Source organism: Heteronotia binoei, chromosome 10, assembly GCF_032191835.1.
Source record: "Heteronotia binoei isolate CCM8104 ecotype False Entrance Well chromosome 10, APGP_CSIRO_Hbin_v1, whole genome shotgun sequence".
NCBI classification, from domain to species: domain Eukaryota; kingdom Metazoa; phylum Chordata; class Lepidosauria; order Squamata; family Gekkonidae; genus Heteronotia; species Heteronotia binoei.
Window position 1 is genome coordinate 41,535,067 of NC_083232.1, and position 25,130 is coordinate 41,560,196.

General features: G+C 38.8%; 1 protein-coding gene across 1 annotated transcript in view; it reads left to right on the forward strand.

Annotated features, from left to right (window-relative positions):
- The window catches only part of CFAP69 (cilia and flagella associated protein 69), a 53,285-nt gene that overhangs the window by 2,777 nt on the left and 25,378 nt on the right, over nt 1–25,130 (forward strand). The window contains exons 2-12 of the mRNA XM_060248470.1: nt 2,012–2,074; nt 5,232–5,294; nt 8,891–9,000; nt 12,077–12,153; nt 13,157–13,255; nt 15,186–15,335; nt 15,453–15,630; nt 16,933–17,056; nt 19,508–19,556; nt 21,132–21,253; nt 22,517–22,733. Coding sequence (XP_060104453.1) covers nt 2,012–2,074; nt 5,232–5,294; nt 8,891–9,000; nt 12,077–12,153; nt 13,157–13,255; nt 15,186–15,335; nt 15,453–15,630; nt 16,933–17,056; nt 19,508–19,556; nt 21,132–21,253; nt 22,517–22,733 — 1,252 coding nt within the window. The remainder of the gene's footprint in view (nt 1–2,011; nt 2,075–5,231; nt 5,295–8,890; nt 9,001–12,076; nt 12,154–13,156; nt 13,256–15,185; nt 15,336–15,452; nt 15,631–16,932; nt 17,057–19,507; nt 19,557–21,131; nt 21,254–22,516; nt 22,734–25,130) is intronic.

The window sequence follows — 25,130 nt, forward strand, 5'->3', positions numbered from 1 at the left end:
TTTATGCCCAGCTGGGTTTTCAATTCTTTTTTTAAAAAAAGTAAAAGTGTTTATTAATAAAAACATGCAAAATATACAAGTAAGTAGGAATTCAAGGTATGACCAAGACACAGATCTTGTAACTAAGCCATTCGTCTTCCATTAAACTTAAAAGTATAGCATTTGAGTTAATAAAGGGCTAAAAAAAAAGATAAAGGTAGTCCCCTGTGCAAGCACCAGTCATTTTCGACTCTGGGATGACAGCAACATTTTCACGGCAGACTTTTTACGGGGTGGATTGCCATTGCCTTCCCCAGTCATCTACACTTTCCCCCCAGCAAGCTGGGTACTTATTTTACCGACCTCGGAAGGATGGAAGGCTGAGTCAACCTCGAGCCAACTACCTGAACCAGCTTTCACTAGGATCGAACTCAGGTCGTGAGCAGAGGGCTCCGACTGCAGTACTGCAGCTTTACCGCCCTGCGCCACAGGGCTGCGTGGAATTAAATCCTGTTTTGCTAAATACTCCACTATAGGAAACCAAATAGATACAAATTGTTCTTCATATTTATCAGCAGAGGATAAAACCATAGAACTAGAAAGTTTAGCCATAACAAAGTGTTCCCATAGGTGTTGCTGCTGCTCAACAATCGTTGGTTTGGTCTGTGCTACCCATCTTGCCACTATAGTAGTACGTGCCACCGATAACAGAGTGTGTATCCTAATTGTACTTTGCGATTGATTGTCTGGATCTGACCATTTACTTAATAAAAGTATTTTGGGATCAAAGGGTAAATAAATGTTAGTAATTTGTTGACTTTCTCTTTCAATTTGTTTCCAAAATGTTTGAATACAGTCACAAGCCTTAACTCCAGATTTTTTTGTACAGAAAGAGTCAGTATTTGTATTCAGGTGAGCCATGGTGCTCAGAGGTGAATTACACCTCATAATAAGTTTCAGTGTTTGAAATTTGATGTTAATGACCCTAGAGGGTATAACAAGGAGATTTTCATATAGATAGCCACTCTTGGTCATTTAAAGAGCATCCTAAATCCTAATGCCACATTTTCTGGCATTTTAACAAAGGAAATTTGCCTGCTTTCATGGGTTTTCAAGTCTTAATTTTGACTGTTATGTGCTTTTGTTATGTTATGTTTTGTAAACCAACTTCAGGAGGTACTCTGGAGAGGTGGCACAGAATTTTTTCTAAACAAAGAAAAATATAGTAAAAACTTGTATCCATAGGGAATTGGGGTTGCTAGTTAATTAATTATGCCAAAGCTTTTGCTGTCACCTGGTTGAGTGGCTTGGGCAGAGTCACCTGATCAGCATGTCAGTTAATGAAGGTGCCAGGTAACAAAGTTAACTGTGTGTGCTGGTAGTTTACATACTAACTTTGTACAGTTCTGTTTCTGCTAATGATGGAGCATAGAGCTCTGCAGCACCTAACTATTCAAAATCCTCTTTAGTTCTTTGCCTGGCTTCTCAGATTTTACTAAGCACTTACCTTTTCAGTTATAAGAACCCAATGCTTTCTTTTTAAAAGTGAAAGTTTTTTTCCCTTTTAAACCTGGTTTTCAGGTTGCTGAATTTTACAGTCATTACAGATTTCATGCTTATATAGGTGCTTGTGCATAAATGTAGGATACATGTCTTTTGTTGAAAATGAGAGGTGACTTTTCAATACCAAGTGGCAAGGAATAGGTCTGTGATCACATACATGTAGCATAGGCCTATACATACCTAGTTAGAAGTAAGTCTGACTATGAGGGAAGGTGGCATTAAATAGTGTGATCTCATCAGAACTCAGAAGCTAAGTAGCGTTGTTACTTGGAAGGGAGACAACCAAGAAGAGTCTTCAGAGGAAGGCAATGGCACACCATCACCTCTGCTTCTTACTTGCCTTGAAATCCCCTTGCTGGGGTCACCATAAGCGTGCTGCGATTTGACAGCACCTAGTTAAGAATGCATACAATTTCAGCATTAGCAATGTTTTGCTATTTACCTGTCGATTAAATTAATCTGTTTCTAGGACAATCACTTGAAACCTGTGGATCTCAATCACGTTATCAAGCTACTTGAAGAAACAGAATCAGTAAGTATAACCATAGCATACAAAAAATCTGTATTTTTATTAAATAAGTTTCAGTGGATTGTCATTTATTTAATGATTAGCCAGAATTAAGCACTTTCAAATTTTGATAACAACCAAAATACACAAAGACTAAATGAACACAGTACAGAACAAATTGAAATATTGGTTGATTTATTTCTTCATATTTAAAATATTTATATCCTGCCTTATATTCTCAGACTTTATGCAGCCATCAAAGCAATGAGTTATAAACATTTAATACACAATATATCAATAAATCAGCAAGATATAAACATCCAGATCTGCCAATTTACCATCCATCAGATTTCCTTTTACATGAAACTGTCATATGCTTCTTAGATACAGAAGGTGGAAGTGCTCTCTGCACACAACTCTGGCAAACCGTTCCAAAGGACTGGTCCTGCCATAGTTAAAAGCCTGTTGTTTGCAAACATGACAGAGGATGCCACAAGGAGGAGGCTGTCTGAAAAGCACAGCTGATGTGTGAGAATATTCTGGGTGTGCAGTTGGACAAGGATGTAGGTCTTGTGTCATAAAGGGTTTTAAAAGTAATAATGTGAATTTGAATTGGGCATAAAGGCAAATAGGTAACCAGTGCAATTGATACAATTTTATATTCCAAGCAACTGACAAGAATCTTGCTGCTACATTTTGTACCAATTGAAGATTGCAGTCTTCAGAGGCAGACCCCCATAGAGTACCTTATGGTAATCCAGTTTAGAGATTTTGGTGACGCACATTTGCATGGCTAGGTCAGAAGAATCAAAATAAGGATCCTGTTTACCCACTAGATACAACTGAGAGCTCCTGGAAACTGCACTGATCTGTTTCTCCATTGACAGGATCAGTCTGAAAGCACCCCAAAGTTCTTAATTTGATCTGCGTCTAAGGCTGGTAAACAAATACTAGCCAAACACTCTGCCCACCTCCATCTCACACTAGTGTCACCTTCATTTTGTCTGTGTTAACTTCAGTTTGTTTGTATGCTCTCAGCCATTTGATCATGGCTTTGCAGCTGCTTCTAAATAATACAGTGTAAACCTGTATACTTATTGAGAACTCACTCCAAAGCTACAGATTCTCTCAGCCAGAAGTTTAACATAAAGGTTAAATAGCAATTTGGATCAAATTGATCCTGGTAGCTTCTCACACATCAGGTCCCAGTTAGCTGATTCTACCTCTTCTAATTGTTTCTTGTCATCAAGAAGAGAAAAAAAACAACAGTAGGCTGCCCCTTTTATCCCAAATGTTTATCCACCCAAATACTGTGGTTGATCTGGGAAATTATGTTAGCATATAAAACTTCTTCTCACCTAAGGGAAATAGAAAACCCTATTTATGTTTCTAAATGTCAGAGAAAATTATTCCCTTTCTTGCAGTATTCTGATTCAAATGCTGACTTGGGCAGGAATAAAGCCAAACATATATACAATTTAAAAATAAAGGGTTGAATTGTAAGAATCTCTTTCACTAAATTGCACCTTATGACTCTCTTCTGCTTACTATTATTTCAGGAGAGACATGCTTCCTCCGATAGAGAGTGACATTTTCTAATAGAGGAAAGTATTGTTTTTCTTGGAGGAAGTCTTTATTGAAGGAATAATTGGTGGAAGAAGTCATAAGATCCAACGGTGTCAGAATCCAACCCAGCACAAATAACATGTCTGTTTTTCATGCAGTTTGATGTTTATTATGGAATAAATTAATTTATAACAATATTTTGTTATTACAATAGTTGTAAATGAATTTTACAGCTCTGTGTTGCTTGAAATCACTTTCCTTGGATTATGATAAATTAGGTGGATTTGTTCTGCATAACCTGTGATAAACCTGTTAAAAGAAAGAGAAATCATTGTTATCCACATCAAAAGTTGTGGATAGATAAACAGCAATGACTTGCTTTTATCAATTGTAGTTGGAGAGTGACATTTTCTAATAGAGGAAAGTATTCTCTGCTAGGGTCAATAGTGCAGATTCCGTCCCAAATCCAGGTCTGAAGCCAGGCTAGAATGCAGCAAGGGTAAAATGGCTGTAGTTAGTCTGCCACAACCTGTTCATCACCTTGCACCAAAAAAGGAGATTGGGCACATATTGATAATTGCACACATCCCTCATCAAAAGATAACTTCTTAAGAAGATGTTTAATCACAGCTTTTTTGAGCTGTGAAGGAACGCCCCCTGTGAAGGAACGCCCCCCAAAACAGTTTCCACCTTTTCCCAGCATGATTTTAATAATTATAGAATCATAGAATTGGTGGAGGCCATACAGGCCACCTAGTCTAACCTCATGTTCAATGCAGGATCAGCCTAAAGCATACCTAACAAGTGTTTGTCCAGCCACTGCTTAAAGACTGCCGGTGAGGGGGAGCTCACCATCTCCCTTGGTAGCTGATTCCACTTTTAAACAATTCTTACTGTAAAAAGGCTTTCCCTAATATCCAGCTGGTACTTTCCAACCCTTAATTTAAACCCATTATTGCGAGTCCTCTCCTTTGCTGATGGGCATGGATCCAGGTGACACTCTTCACACCTCTAAGAACCCTGCCAGCATAACTAATGGAGACCAGCCTGAACCTATCCATAGAATTCTGAAAAGATTATTTATGAAATTAATTATTGAGATAAGACCTGAAATTTCTTTACTTGATTAATCTGCTATACATGGTAAAAAATATCATTTCTGAGCATTCTTAGAGGGAGGCAGTAACTGTAGTAGTAGCTGATAATGTGAAGTTTGGAAGTTTCTGAGCAGAAGGATTTTTAGAACATATGAGCAACTCAATTCTACAGATGGTAAAGGGCAGAGACTTAATACCCAATTTTTGCCTACTGTTAAATCAGTCTTGCCCTAATCTAAGGATCAGGATAATTCTACTAGATTCCTAGATCACCTCCTCCTTGCCTCACCCAAGCTCTGCCTTTAAAATGCACCTTGTGTACCTAGATATACTATTGTTAAACACCATAAGTATTTTAGTAAATAAATAATAGACTTCAGGCATCTTTTGTGGGGAGGGAGTTATTTGGGGGTTTATTTTGTATGTTTCTCATTGTAATCTGTCAGCCACCTTGAGCCACAAAGAAAGGTGGGTATAAATGCTGACTTCTCATGTAACCTGTTTTTTTTCTTTTAAAGAGTAATTCAGAAGAACTATTGCAAGCTCTAAAAAATGTTGTGAAACGGTATAACTCTGGAATTGTATCCTTTTCTTTTTCTTCAGACAGAAGGATGGAGAAGAAAAATGCAAAGTAATTTCTTCTCATTTATAGATTCCTATGGATATATGGTCACAAACAGATATAACATATTATTAATATCCATCTATAAAAGGCAAATTACACATGTAATGCAGCACTTGTTTGGATTAGAGCCTGCAGAGATGGGAGAGGGTATGTAATCATGTGCTTTTATGAGCACATTAAAGGAAAAGGGGATTTTTAAAGAATGTTTTTTCCCTCTTTAAAATGCTAATCAATATGATGGATTCTGTTTTGATTAGCAAAATAAGGTTACAGGTTTAAGGATTAAAACCCCTGCTCTCCGCACATAGATAAACCATCTTCATCACATTGGTTTGTGCTTTAAGTTGATTGCTTGAATAGATTAATGCCTGGCTGAGTCTCAGCAGCATTGGTTTGCTTTCCCTGTTTCTAGGCCCTGGCAGACTTTTGAGGGGGTGCGCTGACTAGTGGTAGAAGAGAGATGTTTGTGGAATGAATGATTATTCCCCAGGCAGCTGCCACTGCTTCTAGAATTCTGGCTGAGATGGGAAGGCACACAGACGTGTAACTGATTAAAGTGGATCTGTGAATATCAAAGGTTTCCGTGAGAATGAACTGAGCCACCTTGCCAGACATGCCTTTCAATGTGACCCTAAGCCTCCAAACCATCTATGCTGTGTATCCTCTGTGAGATTTACCCAGTCTTGCTGAGAAAGACTAAAGAGTGATATTAGAATGTGCTTGAAAATGGCTCCCAAGGATGTGCAGTAGTTTGCTCTAGAGCTTGTGAAATAAAGAGGGCAGTGATTGGCTGCTAGTGTTGGGACTCGTAATGGGAATGACCGATTGTTTCAGCACAGACACCTTCCAACATGAAACATTTTGCTGCTGACATGCAATTTTTTTTTTTAAACCACCAGCATCCAAACCCACCTTCTCTTTGTGCATTTGGGCAGCAATCCCCAAGGAGAAAGGAAATGTTCACATTCCAAGGAGGAAGCTTTCTTGTGAATTCATTTTGCAATGAAAATAAAGAGTATAAGAGAAATCAACTTTAAAAGGACTGGCAGGAGGAAGGAAGAACTGAGTGCTGGGATGCTCATGAAGTTGTCTGGGCACAAGAAAAAAATTAATAACATTGGGGAATGAAATTGAACTTCTAAGGCAGTGTGGAAAACACCACTGATGTATTCTGTAGTTTTATTTTTAAAATATCGTTATATGTCCTGAAGTCTTGATAATAGCCTATGTTAACAGCTAACTAATAACTATCATTTGTCACAGTCAGACAAATTACAGTGGTATGATATAATACAGTGGCTTCAAAATAGCAGTATTAGTATAAATAATTAACTGCACATGCATATATGCTGCATAAAATAAATTATGATCCATTATGTAACAGTTTTTCACTAACAAATGCCAACATGCTAAGCATATATTAAAAGTTGAAGTAGATAATGATCAATTTGCATGTAGTGCTTGGCCAAATAATGTTATGGTCTCATACAGCTGTACCCCATGATCTGGGAAGTACAGAATTTATACAACTAATTCAGAAGATGACCCCAAAGTGGATCAGAAAAGCTGTGCTGCAGCCTGTGCAGTTGAAATCAAATGAAATAAATAAACAAACAAACAGAAAGGGAAGTGTTTCTACAAACTTAGGGGAAATCATAGGTTTGCAGAAAAATCTCCACGCTTAAAAAAATAGCAGAGATTTTTTAAAAATCCAAAATGGAAGTGATGCAACTAAAACAAAAAAGGTTGAATGAGATTTTGTGAGCATCATGAGAGCTCAGTGGCAACCTGACCATTGATGATTAGTAGAGGGGGACTTGGAGTGGAAAAAGCATCCTGTGTGCTTTTGGCTCCCACTCTCCTACTACCAAAATCCAGGTGATGGCCAGGGGCGGAGGTCTAGGCTTAAAGAGCACCTGATACATTTTCTTCTTCAGATCACTCCATCAGCTGGCTGGAGGGTGGCTTAGAACAGAAGGCATGCAGACTGCACAACTGGCCTCCCAGAACAGCTGGCCAGCAGTGGTTGAGGGGGAAAGGCTTAGAACAGAATGGTCATTCTGTGCACTTTCTGCTCTAAGCCTGTGCATCCACGGCTAGCCAGCTAGTGCTTCTTTCTGGGAGGGAGGGTTTGGAGTGGAAGAAGTATCTGGAGTGCTTTCTACTCCAGGCTCAATCCCTCCATTACCTGGCCAGCAAGGAAGAATGTTTATCACAGCCAGGGACACAGCAACCAGTAGGACAGGGAAGAGCGGGAAAACACTTGCCCTTTGAGTCTTCACAGGCCCCCTGCTTGTGTTTATTTATTTAAATTGTACTATCAGCTTTTCAGGGAGGCCTACAGAATCCATAAGAACATAAGAGAAGCCATGTTGGATCAGGCCAATGGCTCATCCAGTCCAACACTGTGTCACACAGTGGCCAAAAAAACCAAGTGTCATCAGGAGGTCCACCAATGGGGCTAGAAGCCCTCCCATTGTGCCCCCCCAAGCACCAAGAATACAGAGCATTACTGCCCCAGACAGAGTTCCAACAATACGCTGTGGCTAATAGCCACTGATGGACCTCTGCATAAGAAATCTATAAAAACATCAACAGTTAAAGAGAAGTTGTATCTACAAAAATTTTGTGTAGCATGTAACATTTTAAGTACTATTAAAAGCAGTGTCAGTCTCAATTTTAGACTGCCCTTATGTATGGGTCTCCTTGGAACAGGAAACAAGAAACAGGGCCTTACCATGGCCATGGATTACATGTGAAATTTCTCTGTATTTACATGTGGAGATATTTGACATATCCATCTGTTAGAAATTACAGGGATATAACCACAAAAACAAAGGGAACCACAGTGTTTAATAAGGGAAATAAACCAACACTGTGTTACAATGATACTTCACACTATAATAATTGTGCCATAACATATAAAATATCAGTGAAGTTCTCAATCCAAAAAATCTCTTTGCCTGTGATAGATGGTGATGGCTACTCCATATGTAAATTTAATTATTGAACATTGGTTCTGGTTCAAATACATATAGTTTTGCAACCTTGAAGAAGATTGCATTTGAGACATGCATGTGGTCACTTTTCTCACTAAAAAGCTTCAGCAAGCCTTGATTTGCTGCACCTCATTCATTTGGTGGCATTGTAAATTATGGAACTGTAGAATACTGAGGATTTTGACAATATTGTCAGTGGATATAACTTTGAAGAATGGGACTGATTATTTTGAACTGAAAATATTAGAAGAATACTGTTGGCGAATACAGCTTTGAAGAAATTACAGGGAGGCAGATCCTTTAGGATGGAGGTGTGTGCGTTCTGCTAACTGGTATATTCACACGGCACTTCTGCGCAAAGGTGCTGCATGGATTTCAGTGGCTTAGACTGAAGTAACTGCATACTGTAGTTCATTTAAGACAAAGGAAATTCCTCTGGGTCTTATTCTGAGTAGTTCAGTTAGACTGAGATAGGCTGTATACTATACTGAAATCAATCCATTACTGCTTTGTCTTAACTGCTCAATTTTCCTTAATTATTAAATATTACAAGCCCCTTAAGGAGTTAACAAGAATCTCTACAATTTTAAACCTGTGTGCAGAAAAAATTCCAGACAACAATGATTTTATAGAACCTACATGTGAAATTCTTAAATTATATAGGTAAGTGTTCATTATTGTAATGCTTTTATTTTAATTGGCTATTATGTTAACTAATCTTCACATGTTCATCTATTGTCTCTGTTCTTTTACACATCAGTTTGTCTTAAACATTCTGAGATATGGTTTGTTGAATATGAAGCATTAGTTATTTATATCTGATATACAACATGTAAGGATTTCCCACGAGTCTCGCATTGTATGATTGGTTTGTGAGGGATCACCAAGAGATTGAACTGACTAGATTCTTCCACTGCTCATGGGAGTACCATCCCCCCCCCTTCCTGCAGCAGTCCAAAATGCCCACAAAATCCTGTTGTTGGAGCAAAGGGGGGCCTGGAACAGGATTTGGGAGGGCATTTGGGGCTGCCCTGAAGGGTAGGATGATCGTGCTCTATGAATAGAAAGCTGTGCCTTCATGGAAAATTAGTCTGGATCCAATCTAATACATTTTGTTACAGTGTGTTTTATTACCTGGGGGAAAAAAACTCACTGATTTTACAATTTAAATGCAGTCAGATATTTAAAAGGCCTTGTATGATTATGCTGATATGTCAGTCCTCAGGCCAGTATCATGAAAAGAGACTTTTATGGAACCATGGCTGAGAAATGGTCCCTATTCTTTGGAGCCAGTAGCAGTTATTAATAGCCAGTGTGCACAAGCGAGAACAATACTTCAGTCATAATAGCATCTATTTTTTAATCATTTGATTGGCCAAACACCTCAGTTTTAAGTCACAGTACTATTCATACAGCAGCCCCGTGGCACAGAGTGATAAAGCAGCAGTACTGTGGTCTGAACTCTCTATTCACAATCTGAGTTCGATTCCGGCAGAAGCTGGATTCAGGTAGCTGGCCCAAGATTGACTCAGCCTACCATCCTTCCGAGGTTGGTAAAATGAGTACCCAGCTTGCTGGGGGGAAAGTGTAAAAGACTGGGGAAGGCAATGGCAAACCACCCCGTAAAAAGTCTGCCGTGAAAATGTTGTGAAAGCATCATCACCCCAGAGTCGGAAACGACTGGTGCTTGCACAGGGGACCTTTTCTTTAAGAGCCCTGTGGCGCAGAGTGTTAAAGCTGCAGTACTGCAGTCCCAAGCTCTGCTCACAACCTGAGTTCAATCCCTGACAGTAGCTGGGTTTTCAAGTAGCCAGCTCGAGGTTGAGTCAGTGTTCCATCCTTCCGAGGTCGGTAAAATGAGTACCCAGCTTGCTGGGGGGAAAGTGTAGATGACTGGGGAAGGCAATAGCAAACCACCCCGTAAAAAGTCTGCCGTGAAAACGTTGTGAAAGCAACGTCACCCCAGAGTCAGAAATGACTGGTACTTGCACAGTACTTGCACAGGGGTACTTTCCCTTTCCTACTATTCATATATTCAGAGTGGTAAAGGGAAGGGGTTTATTACCTTTTTCAATCAATGCTTAGGATGGAATTTGGCTTCCATAGGAGTATAAGATTGAACATGTAGTACTATTTCTGTCCTTCCTGCTTTCTGTGTTGAAACCCCCTGGAAGAACCCTTCTGTGTCTAATTTATACATTTGCCCTTCTGATGCTTCTTAACAGACAAGAAACCAGACTAATATTATAATCCAGGGGTGGCCAAACTTGCTTAATGTAAGAGCCACATAAAATACACATCAGATGTCTGAGAGCCACAAGACATGAATGTCAGATGTTTGAGATCTGCAAGAAAGGAAGGGAAATAGATGGAGGAAGGAGGGAGAGGTGGAAGAAAGCAACTTTAAATGCATTCTGCAAGCTGCTGGCTGGCTTGGTTTCGCAAAATTTAAAGAACAAATGCCTTCTCCACACAGTGGTGTGGGCTTCAAGAGCCACACAATATGTGTGAAAGAGCCACTTGTGGCTCCTGAGCTGCAGTTTGGCCACTCTGTTATAGTCCAAAGCAGTGTTACACCCTTCTTAAGCCCATTGTCTAGAATGACTTAGAAGTCTTGTTCTACTTATAGTTGTACTGCAAAGGTACAGTCCTGTGAACTATTTTGTAGGAGTAAGCCTCACTGAATAAAACAATACTTAATTCTGAGTAGACCTGTTTCAGTTTGCTTCCTAACTCAGATATGTGCAGATAGAGGAGACGCTTTTTTTGCAAATTTCTATCCCCCTTTTTTTGTTCCTATAACTTCATCATTTCTGAAAAAATTACATCTAGATATGCTGCTTGTTATTTTACCAAGAAATGTTTTCATTGTTAGTTAGCAACAAATAGGGCATACAGCCCAAGGCCTTCCCTTGATTTTGCATCCTAGCACTTGGTTTCTTAGGTTTGCTCCTGAATATGGAGTTTCCCTTTGCTTCATATGGCTAGTAGCCATTGATGGATCTAGCCTTCATCTAACCCCACCTTAAAGCCTTCTATGCTTGTAACACTTCTCTCTGTGTGTGTGTCTTCTAGCAGGCTCAGCCATATCTATGCAATCAGAGGGGGAACTAAGGCTGAGGAGAGAGGGCTAAGCATGGTGTGGGATGTACTAAAGAAAGGAGGACTCTGAGGTGGAGTCTAATAGAAGTCTGTCCTGAACTTTGTCTGCTCATGAACTTCATTGAATCCCCCTGAGATCTAATGTAATGGGAGAGGGAGAAAAAGCTCCCTCTATTCACTTTCCCCATCCCATGCATAATGTTATAAACCTCTATCATGTCCTTCCTTAGTTGCCTTTCACCCTCAAACGAAAGGTGCTCTAACCGCATTAATAATCTTGGTTACCCTCTTCTGAACTTTTCCCAGCTTTTCTTATAGCAACACATTAAACATTAAGCAATCTTTCTTTTCAGATATAAATGGAGATTCTGGTTTGGGAATGTGATTTATATTGCATGTATGATTACATAAACCATTTTTATTTTAGATTTTCTTGTTATAAAATCCAGTATAATCTTTGTATTTATAGATCTGACTAACCAATATAATCCAAGTTAAATCATAGTAGCTATAAATAATTTCCATAACCTGCAGAATTATTCGTTCCCTCATGTATTTCATGAAAACTGAAGATGTAACTTTATTCCTTTGTGGCATTTTATAAAGTTTTAACAGGTACCTTGTTTATGTTTTTCAGGTTACCATTTTATAAAAAGAAGTTATCTGATGAAGTAAACTATGCCAAAGAAGCTCAGGAATCAATTGCACAACTGGGTAATTTTAGACTGCTGATTCGTTTTTCAGCGTGGATTAAATTTTATGTTGTCTTTCCCTTCAGATATATGTTTTCTGTGCTAGAAATTTCCTGATAAACTGTGGAGCTACTTGATCCATACAAGGTATTCCAAACCCAAGAACCATTAAAAATCTGAAGCTTTTACTTACTGAATTCAGACCCACATTTCTCTCCAGTGGGGACCCAAAGCAATTCTCCTCTCCTCCATTTTATTCTCACAATCCTGTGAAGTAGGTTAGGGTGAGTGTGTGCAACAAGCCAGCTTCCATGGCTTTTCAGTGCACAAAAACTAGGTGGGAATATTTCTTAAAATTGCAAGTATTGTTTAACAATACATTAAATGTATGTCATAAATAAGTAACAAGTAGCCCATTAAAATCAACATATGAACATATGAAGCTGCCTTATGCTGAATCAGACCCTTGGTCCATCAAAGTCAGTATTGTCTTCTCAGACTGGCAGCGGCTCTCCAGGGTCTCAAGCTGAGGTTTTTCACACCTATTTGCCTGGACCCTTTTTTGGAGATGCCAGGGATTGAACCTGGGACCTTCTGCTTCCCAAGCAGATGCTCTACCACTGAGCCACCATCCCTCCCAACAAAGCTGACAAAGTTATATACCAAAGTTTTATTATATAGCAGTGTTTTATTATATTATCTAATAGCACTAAACTCCATTAGCGCTATTAAAACATTTATAAATCAGTAAAACGTTAATAAACATTGTTTGTTAACGAAAGTATTCAAGATTTCAAATAGAAATAAACCTCTAGGAATTGGAAGGGCAGGCGGATTAATGTCAGTAAACCTTTAGTATGCCTCAAGGCATTCCCTTTGTCAAGGAATCTTTTTCAAAAACCAGACACCAGATTCTTTTTTATGGAATACTGAGAAGGGAAACAGATTGCTATGAAATAGGGAATGTAGCTCAGCTGTAAAACTGTAATAATTACTGTATACCACATTTTTCATGTTTTTTTCAGGTTATCTGTTGAGAGTGCCATGTTCTCAAGTAAGAAGACAAATCTGTAAGTGTGTTATTAGCTTTTACCATGCTGAGCCACCAAAGAAAGAATTTGAAGGTGAATTTTATTTGTACTTAAAGTAATGATTATTTAGTCAATCAAGATAGATCCAAGTGGGTGTCGATGCGCTTAGAGTCCAAGAGGGTGATTCTTAGCGACGCAAGAATGAAGGTTGTACACAGTAGCTGTAAAACCACTATATACATTTATTTACACACCAATCACTCTTCTCATTGACAATATGCTCTGCTGCAACTCCAACTCCATTAACCCACACACACCATAGTTACTCTGTACATTTATACATTGGACAGCCAATCAGCAACTTGCTGTGTCATGCTGACTGTGCTGGCTGATGCAATACCTCTGGCACCCAGCCACCTGCTGTCATCTAGATCATCTAGCCTCCAGATCTACTTTCACTTCTACAGCACATGTTATAAGCTGTCACTTCTCATATACAAGCGACAGTGGGCAGCCGTGTTGGTCTGAAGCAGTAGATCAAAGTAGGAGTCAAGTGCACCTTTAAGACCAATGAAGTTTTATTCAGAACATACGCACACGAAAGCTTACGTTCTCAATAAAACTTTGTTGGTCTTAACAGTGCACTTGACTCCTGCTTTAGTCAATCAAATGTAGGCACAACTTTATCATAGGCCTATTTCAGATAGGATCTTGGGCCTGCCTCTGTGGTGGAGAAGCAGGCCGATATACCCCTTCCACCTGATGGTAACATAATGTTTTCCCCATGAATCCCTTGTACACACAGAGGGCTGAATTATAAAGAACGGGCAATATCTTCTTGATAATGATATATGAAATAGTTACCTAACATGTTTAGGTTAGGTAACTAACCTAAACTAACACCTTAGTTTAGTTTGTTGCATCTCTCTCACTTATTAAGTTAAATACAATTCTTCTCCAAACAGGTGTCTGAGTTTTTTTCCAGAGTGAGTTGATTTTAAATTACTGATTTATATCCAGCTTCCTAGTTTGAAATCATTGTATTTCCTTATGTAATAGTTACACAGTTTTAAACGTTCAAACGTTCAAACGTGAGCCTGCCTTGGTGGGGAGGGCGGGATATAAATAAAAGTTTATTATTATTATTATTATTATTATTATTATTATTATTATTATTATTATTATTATTATTATTATTATTAAAATGGTGGAGACCAAAAACTTTGAAGAAAATGGAATGCCTGATTAAAATAAAGTGACTCCATACAATAACGCAAACTTTGGTTATACAAACTAGATTTCCTCATCTGGTGGTAATGGGCAGACTGGAGGTTGCCACAAAAACAGGAATTTTTAGAGAATCAAAACATGCAAAGACAGGGAGGGAGGGGAGAGTGTGCAAGCCCAAAAATTGCTCTTATAATACCTGACTATGGGTGGTTTGCTTGCATCTGAACTGAGCCAGTGTGTTTGATATCACTTTCAAGCAATGATAAAATGTAGGGTTTAATAGCTGTATTACATTCACATTTCATTTTGAACTAGATTAAAAGACAGAAATATTTTTAATTTAAAAACCCAATTTTAAGTGGCATATTTTTAGCCACTCTGGTGTTTTTCTTTAACATTAAACTTTGTGAAACATCAGTCCTAGGATTGATGTCCAGCTCTAGTATAATACTTGGTTTGATGCCATCTGCTGATGGAGATGGGAGCAATTTTTCCCAATTCCCCCTTCTCCCCACAGACCTCCATCCCTTCTCATGCACCTTGTTCACCAGAGAAGCAGTTCAGGAGGCATTTGGGGCTGCAGTGAAAAATGAAGAAATACTAATCCTTCCATCAGTAGAAATGTTTTGTGGGATCTAAACTATTGTGTTATAAATACATTTTTAAATGAATGGGTGTGGTTCTTTTTTTCTAATGCTTTACAAGATAATATATTTTTCCCACAGAATCCTTGGTTTTATGCTGGCATACCTTGTATAACATTGCAGTCTTCTTTCCATTATTGTTTATGCAGTTTACCAACCTCTAAGTGCAAACTATAAAAGGAAGATGGTGGAATTAGGAGGTCTAGCAGAAACTTTTGTCTTGGCTTTGGCATTAGTTGAAAACCAGCTTTCAGAAAAATTGTGGATAATTAAAACACTGCAGCATCTTTCCACTTCTGGTTAGTATAATACTGATTTTTATAATAATTTTCCCCCTTATTCTACCTGATTTTCTCTGCTATTTCATAAAATGAGCAACATCAGTGGAGCTAATTGTTGGATCTTTCATATTTCAGAGGCAAACTGCAGATTTATGATGACAGCTGAAGCACCAAAAAGATTATGTTCTCATATGAATGATACTGATGTCACTGGGCAGCTTCTATTCCGTTCCTCAGAAGTTCTTTGGAATTTATTAGAAAATGCCTCTAAGGAAGAAATTGTTACTCAGCTCAGTAACTTGGAATGTGTACAGTTAAGTGCACTCAAACAGCATAGAGGCTAATGTTGATCAAGAATTATAAAGCATGGGCATTTTAACCTTATATTTAACAAACTTTTAAAATGCAGAAGGAATGGAACTCTTATTTGTCACTAATGCATGGTTAGAAAATCTTGTAATGTGACAATAAATAAGAGGGTGTCAATATTGTGTTATTAACATATAAAATTAGCTAGAGGGGGGAATAATCTGTTCTTTAGATTCCTGTGTCTTCCTTTCTCTGAATGTACCAGTTTATAATTAACCTGTGGAATCTGATGATGATTACTGGCTTTGCTAACTTTAAAAAGGATTAGACAAATCTGTCAGTTCCTTTTAGCCACACTCACTAAATGGAGCTTCCAGGATCAGAGACAATATTGCCTTTATCCACTGCTTGTGGAAGCATCTGTCTTTTCTCTGTAGAAAACAGGTATACTAGCTGAATCCTAGGTCTGACCCAACAAGACTTTTCTTAAGTCCTTAAATAAGACAGGGATGCCCTTTATCAGCCTTATTGTTTAATTTATATATTGAAGTCAAAGATTTCAGGTTTTCATGGCTGGTAACATCATTAGGGTTTGTAGAATCTTTCGGGCTCAAGTGCCGTGTTCTACTGGAGAAACTGGAAGGAAAACTTTCTCCAGTAGAACACGGCACTTGAGCCCGAAAGATTCTACAAACCCTAATATATATTGAAGTATTAGCTATAGGAGTATGAATTTTAAATGGCTAATAGTTTAATACTTCAGCATGTTATAAATGTAATTCAGAAGATGAAAGAAAATTATTCTTGAAATTTCAGTATTTCATGTGGATTATTTATAGCATTTATTAGCCACCTTTCTACCTTGCAGCACGTCAGGCAGCTTATAAGATAAATAAAACAATGGTTATAAAACACATAAAATACAGCAGTTTAAAATCTAATTAGGACTGCCAATAAATAAATAAAAACAAATTAGTTAAATACTGTCCTAAATAAAACTGTCTTCAGCTGCCTCTTGAAAATTGAAAGTGAGAGGACTAAGCACACCTTTCTGGGGAGGTTGTTCCATAGTTGTGGGGCTGCCACTGAAAGGACCCTCTCTCATTTGCCTACCAGATGAGTTTCTTTGATTGTTGGAACAGTCAGGAGGGCCTTTCCCTGTGATCTGAATTCCCAGGCAAGAAAGTATGAGAGAAGATGGCCCATCAGATACCCTTTTCTCAAACCATGCAAGGCTTTACGTGTTTGATTAGAGGGTTGCAATTTGAATAAACAGCGTACTGAATTTTACTTTTCTTTTCCTCAGTGCTCTGAAAGAAGCATTTACAAACTTACTTTTACGTGGTTCCCGCCACTATGATCGTCAGCTAAGAAATGACATTTTAGTGATATCCACCCTCATAGCTCAGAATCCTGGAGCACCAATGATTGTAAGTATGCATGACTATGAGTTTTGTGGGCCCATTTGTTAGTCAGTGTTTGTTAGTCAGTGTTATAGGGGGTGGTATAAATAATAAATTAAATTAAAGTGTTAACCCAGTGTGATCCAGCAATGAAAAGGGCAAACTATGTATTTATTGAAAAATATGTAAAGATTGTGATTATATCAAATTTTGACACAGATTCATTCCCTTGAATCTTCTTGAATGTTAATTTCATTCTTTGTCATGCTTCTCAGTTTTTTCAGAGTTCTGTATTATAAGCTCTGCATAATAATGTTTTTCATAATGGTATCTTAGTTTAGCAACTGCAGCAATTCACTATAGACAGAAATTAGATGTCTAGAGATAACATTAATATATTTTTAAGACAGAAAATAACTTTTCTTCCATCTTATTTTGTGTCCCTTAAAGTCTGGCCCTGTAGGCAACTACCTAATTCACTTATATGCTGGGCCAACCATGAGTTCTTGCTTGCACTCTTAAATCTACTCACATGATCTGTGATGCTGATGCAGCAGTTCATACAATTGTGTCAGTAGTTTGTGTTCAAATGCAACTGTGGAGCTACAAGTCACACACAGAAACATTCTATGAGGATTGTGCTTTGAACCATTACTTCATGGAATTCTTATTTTAAACAACTGTCTGTATGACATGTTAGGTTGTTAAATTGTTTATTTGTTCTATGGCAGAAATAGTACATATTTATCTTATTTCGCTGTCACTGTTAAAACAACTACAGATCATCTAGACAACATTACTACTTTTTAAATGACAATTTTATATGGTCCAAGTATAAGGCATAACTAACTTGGAGTATTTGGACAGGGCAAACAATAATTTAAAAATATTTGTCTTGTAGTATGTAGATTATTGCTGACAAGGGGAAGAATAGAATTAATTAGTCTGTCATCCCTTATCATGTTTTTTTATTTGTTACATTATGCTATTAAAAGAATACTAGTAACTAAACTACTAATTAGTCGTTAGTGTATACATTACCTATTCTGGGCCCTGTAGGGAAAAGCATTGAAATTCTAATATCAGAAGGTAAAAAATAGCTCCAGTCCACAGATTAATTTCACTTTCTAGTAAAATGTCAAGAAACCAGCTGCCGTTGTTGTGTTTTCAGTGCAGAGAGGGGATGTTTCTGCTGTTTTTTTCTGCAAGTGTCCCATTTACTCATTGGTAGAGGTGATAATTGGGGGTTCTCCCAGTATATGTGCTAAGGAAGCATTGTAGAATTCACTAGGTCTCTTCTGTAGCTTCCTCTGATAGACGGGTGCTCCAACTAATGCATTAAGCTTTAATGGCAGATAAGGAGGACTGGAGATTTTCTGACTCTTCTAAGGATGATTTTCTGCTCTCAGAAATCTCATTTCTAATTGCTCTACTGTGCTGGACAAGAAAAGAACACTTGGTTTCTTTGAGAAAACTTGGCTTTCTTCGGTCCAAGTAGTATAAAGGCCACTACCTTTAATGTATGGTTTGTTAATGGGGAATTACATCCTACTCTCTGAAGCCTACATGTTTTTCTGGAGTTGTTCTTTTATATGACCTGTGAGCAACTTAATTATTTCAGGACTTCTGGGGAAGCCTCCCATTCATTCTTCCCTCTTCTTTTTCACTGGTCTCTGACTATGAAGTTTTCTTTAGGGACCAGTTAATAGTTCCTCAGTAGTTCCACAGGTGTTTGCCATGTCTGTCTCCATCTGATACCAGGTAGCCATTCCTTACCTCCTAATATTAGAAGATTCTAAGCTCTGCCTTCTGACATAGGAGCACAGGGGTTAACCATTCCTGATGCCTTTCCATTATTGTGTCAAAATAGAAATTCTTGGGAAGTCAGGTTTTTCTATTTAAGTTATACAAAACTTAAATAGATGCCCCTTCCCAAATCTGACATTTTCTAGAAGTGTTTCAGTGATCTGTGTGTGGTTGTGTGTGTGTGTGTGTGTGTGCTGTCAAGTCACAGCTGACTTATGGTGACCCCATAGGATTTTCAAGTCAAGAGATGTTCAGAGGTGGTTTGCCATTGCCAGTCTCCACATCATGACCCTGGTATTCCTTGGAGTTCTCCCATGCAAGTACTAGCCAGGGCTGACCCTGCGTAGCTTCTGAGATATGACAAGATCAGGCTAGCCTGAGCTATCCAGGTCAGGATTCCAGTGATTTACCTGTTAGGGGTTTTTTTTTACTACTGCTGTTCACCACTACTGTTTTATCACTACTAGTACTACTTATTTTTGGTGGCAAAAGAATCTTCCAGATGTCTTACAAAGTATTTAACAATAAAATCACTGTAAAACTATGATAAAAAGTAAAATCAATTAAACCAGTGACATTGAATACCACTTATTTTGTTCAGTTTCAACTAAAATATACAGTAAAGCAGTAATATTCATTATGTAATTGTGTACTATATTCTGTACTTTTTAGGAGACTGGATTTGCCAAGCAGTTAATACTCTTTGCCACTTTTGTTGAAGGTAAATAATCTAATTTATTAGTAGATGAAAACTGCATAATACATTTGAGATTTCTTTGAGAACATAAACAAGCCTGTAGGCATTGGTGACTCAATAGACAATATATACCTGGATTTTGGTGAAGTACCTCACCAAAGACTCCTGATTTAGTAGTCCTGTGATAAGAGAACAGATTCTGGGACCTCACCAAAGGCTCCTGAGTAAACGCAGTAGTCCTGTGATAAGAGGACAGATTCTCTTATGAATTAAAAACTGGTTAAATGACGGGAAGCAAACAGTAGGAATCAATGGACAGTTTTCACAATGGAGGGAAATAAGCAGTGGGATCCACAAGGGGCTCGTGCTATTTAATTTATTCATCAGAGATCTGGAACTAGGGGTGAGTAGTGTAGCAGCCATGTTTGCAGATGACACAATGAAGAGCTCCAAGAGGACTTGCACAAACTGGGTGAGTGGGTGACAATGTGGCAAATGAAGTTCGGTGTTGTTATGTGTAAGGTGATGCACACTAGGACAAAAAAATCCCACCTTCAAGTATAGGCTAATGGGGTCTGAACTTGCTGAGGCTGAGGGAGAAAAAGATCTTCGGTTCAAAGTGAATAGCTCAATGTTATAAGCCGTCCTGAGCCCGCTTGCGGGATAGGGGGTGGTATAAATAATAAATTAAATTAAAGTGTTAACCCAGTGTGATCCAGCAATGAAAAGGGCAAACTAAGTATTTGGGATTTTAAGGAAGGGGTTGAGAATAAAATGGCTGATATTGTAACACCTGTATAGATCTATGGTGTGACCTCATTTGGAATTCCATGTACAGTTCTGGCCAGTATCTCAAAAAGGACATTGCAGAGCTGGAAAAAGTACGGAGGAGGGCAACCAAAATGATTGGGGATTGGAGCACCTTCCCTATGAGGAAAGGCTGAAGAGTCTGGGACTTTTCAGTTTATAAAAGAGATGACTAAAGGGGACATGATAGAGATTTATAGAATTATGCATGGGATGGAGAGAGTTGACAGAGAACTCCCCCCTTCAATATATTAGAATTCCAGTATACTAGAATATACTATCCAATAAAGCTGATGGGCAGTAGAATAAAAGGAAATTTTGTTTTGCACAGAGTGATTAAAATGTGGAATTCGCCAGAGGATGTAGTGATGTCCATGGGAACAAACAGCTTTAAAAGGAGATTAGATAGATTCATGGAAGATACGTCTATCAATGGCTACTAACCATGATGACTGAGGGGAACCTCCACATTCAGAGGCACTAATTCTCTGAATCCCAGAGCTAGGAGGCAACATCAGGGGAAGGCCTCAGCCTGTATAGCAGGGGTGGCCAACGGTAGCTCTCCAGATGTTTTTTTGCCTTGGTAGCCAATGGCTGGGGCTGATGGGAGTTGTAGGCAAAAAACAACTGGAGAGCTACCGTTGGCCACCCCTGCTGAATAGCCTTTTGTTGGCCTTCCAGAGGAACTGGTTGGCCAAACAAGATGCTGGACTAGATGGACCACTGGTCTGATCCAGCAGAGCCTTTTATGTTCTTAGGTTGCTTGTAATGTGACTTTCATTTCATTTACAGTGAAAAGCCATAATCCTTTGGTAAAAGGCCTCAAACTCACTTACACTAATGAAGATTTTGAGTTGAAAAAGCTGCTGCTTAACATGCTTACTGTACTAGCAAAAGATTTATGTACAGTGCAGGTATGAAATAACAGAATGCAATAGTTTAATCTTTAATCATTTTAAATCATCAGATCAGTAGATGTGCTTACACAGTTGTCTAACAGTGAAGACCTAAGAGTTACAGTCTCTTAAACTTGTTGATTTTGATGGATTTAGAAAGGTATTACTCTGTGTATTGTACTGTCACTTTGTTTGTATAAAAGGTCATTATCACACAGTGGTATGTAGGCTGAAACTAACTGCAGTTTTATCATTCTAATTTAATTATGATTAACAGATTGCCTGTTCGTTACAAGCAGGCTAGGAAGCAATCCAGCTGCAGCATGAAGTGGGATTCTGAGTTAAGCCCAGTTTCAGAAACCATGCGGAAGTTTTTTTGTTTTTTAGTTTTCTAAGTGGCAGAACTTAATCATATAATTTTCATGTACACTTTCCATTACCTTGCCATAATATAATCCAACATATACATTTTTGCATACTTTTTGGCGTTTTGTCTGCTGTGCAACCTCTTCCTCCTCCTTTGCAGCATATTTTGTCCCTTTGAAAAACCAACAAATCATTTAAGCCTCTAAGTAGATTGTTTCCACTGGAACAGGCTAAAGATACTTTAAACTTTCAGTAGAAGTGTTCAGCTGGTATTTTTACTGTTGGTGGTTCTAATACTGAAAGCTAAAAGTAAAGAGCAGCAGCATTTAATATATTTTGGTCAAAGACCAAATCATAGGATCAATGCAATGCTTGCTTTCTGCTAATATCACTAAATTGTTTATATAGATATTTATTTCTCCATTTGTATCCCCAAAGTGGCTTGTAGTGTCATCTTTTTTTCCATTTTTATTTTCCCAGCAACCCAGTGTGGTAGGTTTGGCTGGCTAGAAAAGTATGGCTGGCCCAGGGTCACCCAGCAAGCTTCCATGGGTGGAGTGGGGATTCAGAGCTGTATCTTCCAGATTGTAGTCCAGCACTTTTAACCACTGCAGCACAATGGTTGTCATAATATTCTTCAGTACATTCTTGGCAGCCATTTGCTATGACATCACAGTAGGTTGACTATTTTTAGGTCATTAGTTGCTGTATCCAGTGCTGTAAACTTGCTTCCCAATGAGAAGTTTGGAGGAATGCAGGCACTATTTCTTGAACCCACCATGTCACCGCAAAATGCAAATCCCAAAGGCAAACTATCAAAATTACTAAAAAAATTCTGAGAGCAAGTTTGCTTCACTGCCCTAAATTATAGTTGTTGACTATTCTTTTTATTTATGTTTGTCTTTCAATTTTTAGCTGCTACATGAGGGTAGAGTTCTGCTGGCATTGTTTTATTATGTAAAGCCACATGATAAACCAGGAGTTCTCGACTGGTCTGAAGCCCAGCATGAAGAATTACAGCTTCATGCAATTGCTACTTTAGCTACAGTGGCTCCTTTACTGGTAGACGATTACATGACGTGCCAAGGAAATACTCGCCTTCTCATGTTTCTAGAATGGTGTACAAGTAATGGTGAGTATTAGGGTGACTTAATTATATAGAGAAGGTATAAATACACAATTAAATTCATTTGAAAAGGATGCTGTATTGATATGACACTGCTCTCTGTGTTTTCCCCCTTATGGTAATTGCAGGAAATTGCGTGATATGAAAGTTGCGTGATATGAAAGCTGGTCATCTAGGTTCATCATTAGCTATGCCCTCACAGGACTGGATAAGTTCTGTTAAAGCACATAAATGATCTAGTAATTGTTAAGTTAATAGATGAGAGCTAGCTGTTCTATTATTAATTATTACATAATGCCATTGTTTTGCAACATGCTTTACAGTATGTCTGTTGCATATATTAATAGTTATTGCAGCTGCAGTACTGCAGTTTGAACTCTCTGTTCACAACCTGATTTTGATCCCAGCAGAAGCTGGTTTCAGGTAGCCGGCTCCAGGTTGACTCAGCCTTCCATCCTTTCGAGGTCAGTAAAATGTGTACCCAGCTTGCTGGGGGGAAAGTGTAGATGACTGGGGAAGGCGATGGCAAACCACCCTGTAAAAAGTCTGCCGTGAAAACCAGAGTCGGAAACAACTGGTGCTTTCACAGGGGACTACCTTTACCATTTTCTTTTTCTTTCTTTTTTTTTACTATTTGTAAACTCAGAAATTTTTGGATGTATGATGAATCACGGATTCAGTCATAAAAAGGCAATGCCATGTAGGAATCCTGCACAGATAGTGAAGGCATCTCCAAAAGATTCTAGAGCTCTAGACAAAGAATTGTTGCTAGGCTTTCTCTGCAAAGGGGAAGGGTAAATAGGGATGGGCACAGACTGGGAAATCCTGGTTTGGTTCAAGGCTCACAAGCCAGGCAGCCCCAGACTGAACCCCCGAGCCCAAAACCCTGCCTGAATAGAAACAGTTTGGACAGCGTCAGGCCCTTCCCCCGGCATCCCCACATTACCAGAAGTAGCGTGCTCCTACCACTTCTGGGTGGCAATGGGCCCTGCCCCCAGTGTACCCACATTTTCCAGAAGTGATACAAGCATGTGGTGAGCTTGCTTCACTTCTGGAAAACACAGGCACACCATGGGCAGGGCCCAATCCCACCCAGAAGAGGCAGGCACATCTCATGCTGAATACAATCTTGAGCCCGCCTGAAAAGCTTGAAATAAATGTCTCCAGGGAAGGCACCTTCTGTGGATCTTGCCTTGTGAGCCCCGAACTGGGCAAAGTCTGGGTCAGATTTTGGCTTGGTGCTTGGGTCTGTTAAGGACAGGTACATCCACCTTTCTGCTCTGCAACACAGTCAACAGCTCCATGACAGTTCTCTAGAAAATTTATTCCCTCATCAGTATTTTTTCTTCAGCACTAGCAATTAAAATTTCTATTTCTCAGCAGCCTTTATCTTCCTATACAAAAGTTATATGTGTAGCTACCCTCCTCCACCATTGCTTTTCTACCCTTGATATACTTATTGAAAACAGTGTGAGAATTCACAATGTCACGTTCGCACAACATTCTGTGTTTCAGCATTCTCAAATAAAGAAATAAAGAACATGCTGTTTTTTAGTAGATCACCTGTGTAATTCATTTCATTGCATCAACTGTCTCCATGCTGGCAAAAAGATATCCAGTATTATCCACTAGACGACTAGAGGATCATTTTACAATTAGGATGAAAAAGACTAGTACTGTTCTTTAACTCCGACAAACACCACCCATTTATATTCTACAATGCACCTTCCTATATCTTGCATAATGATGATGATTAGGAAGTGTGGTCCAACACCTGAGGTCTAGATCACCTCATTGCCAGTATGTGCCAGGACATGCAATATGACCTAATCCCTTCTGCTCTCATTCCATGTAGCACAGGCACAGTATTTTGCACCTCTTGGTCTCTGTGACTTGGTACCAATCCCCCCCCCCCCAAAAAAAAACACCTCCACTTTAGGACTGCTTTCCTTCTGGATCACAAGGCCCTTTTTTGCTACTTTCTGGAGGGACCTGCTGCATAAAGAGTACATGTACCATGTTTCTTGCCTGTCTTTGAATGCACACTGAGAAGAGCAACAGGATGGTGAAGCATCATTCAGTAGTGATGATGATTCCTGCATGGCTGTGATCCTTGCCTTCTTCCGCACTGTAATATATTATTTGGTGTTTGATTTGTGTTTCCTGTCTCCAGTTATTTTGGTCTGCTGTCTTGACCCCAGTAAAGCCAAAACTCTGGCTTCACCTCTTCCTGTCACAGGATTCTGATACACATAGCTCCTTGTCACATGTTTACAGTTAACTAGGTCCTGCTTCTGCAAAGATTGGGGGCTACTGCTTTGCCACCCACCATTTCTCAGTCCATCCTCTTTTACTCCTCAAACCATCCAAACTTCTTTATCACCCTGTTTCACAGAAAGTTGC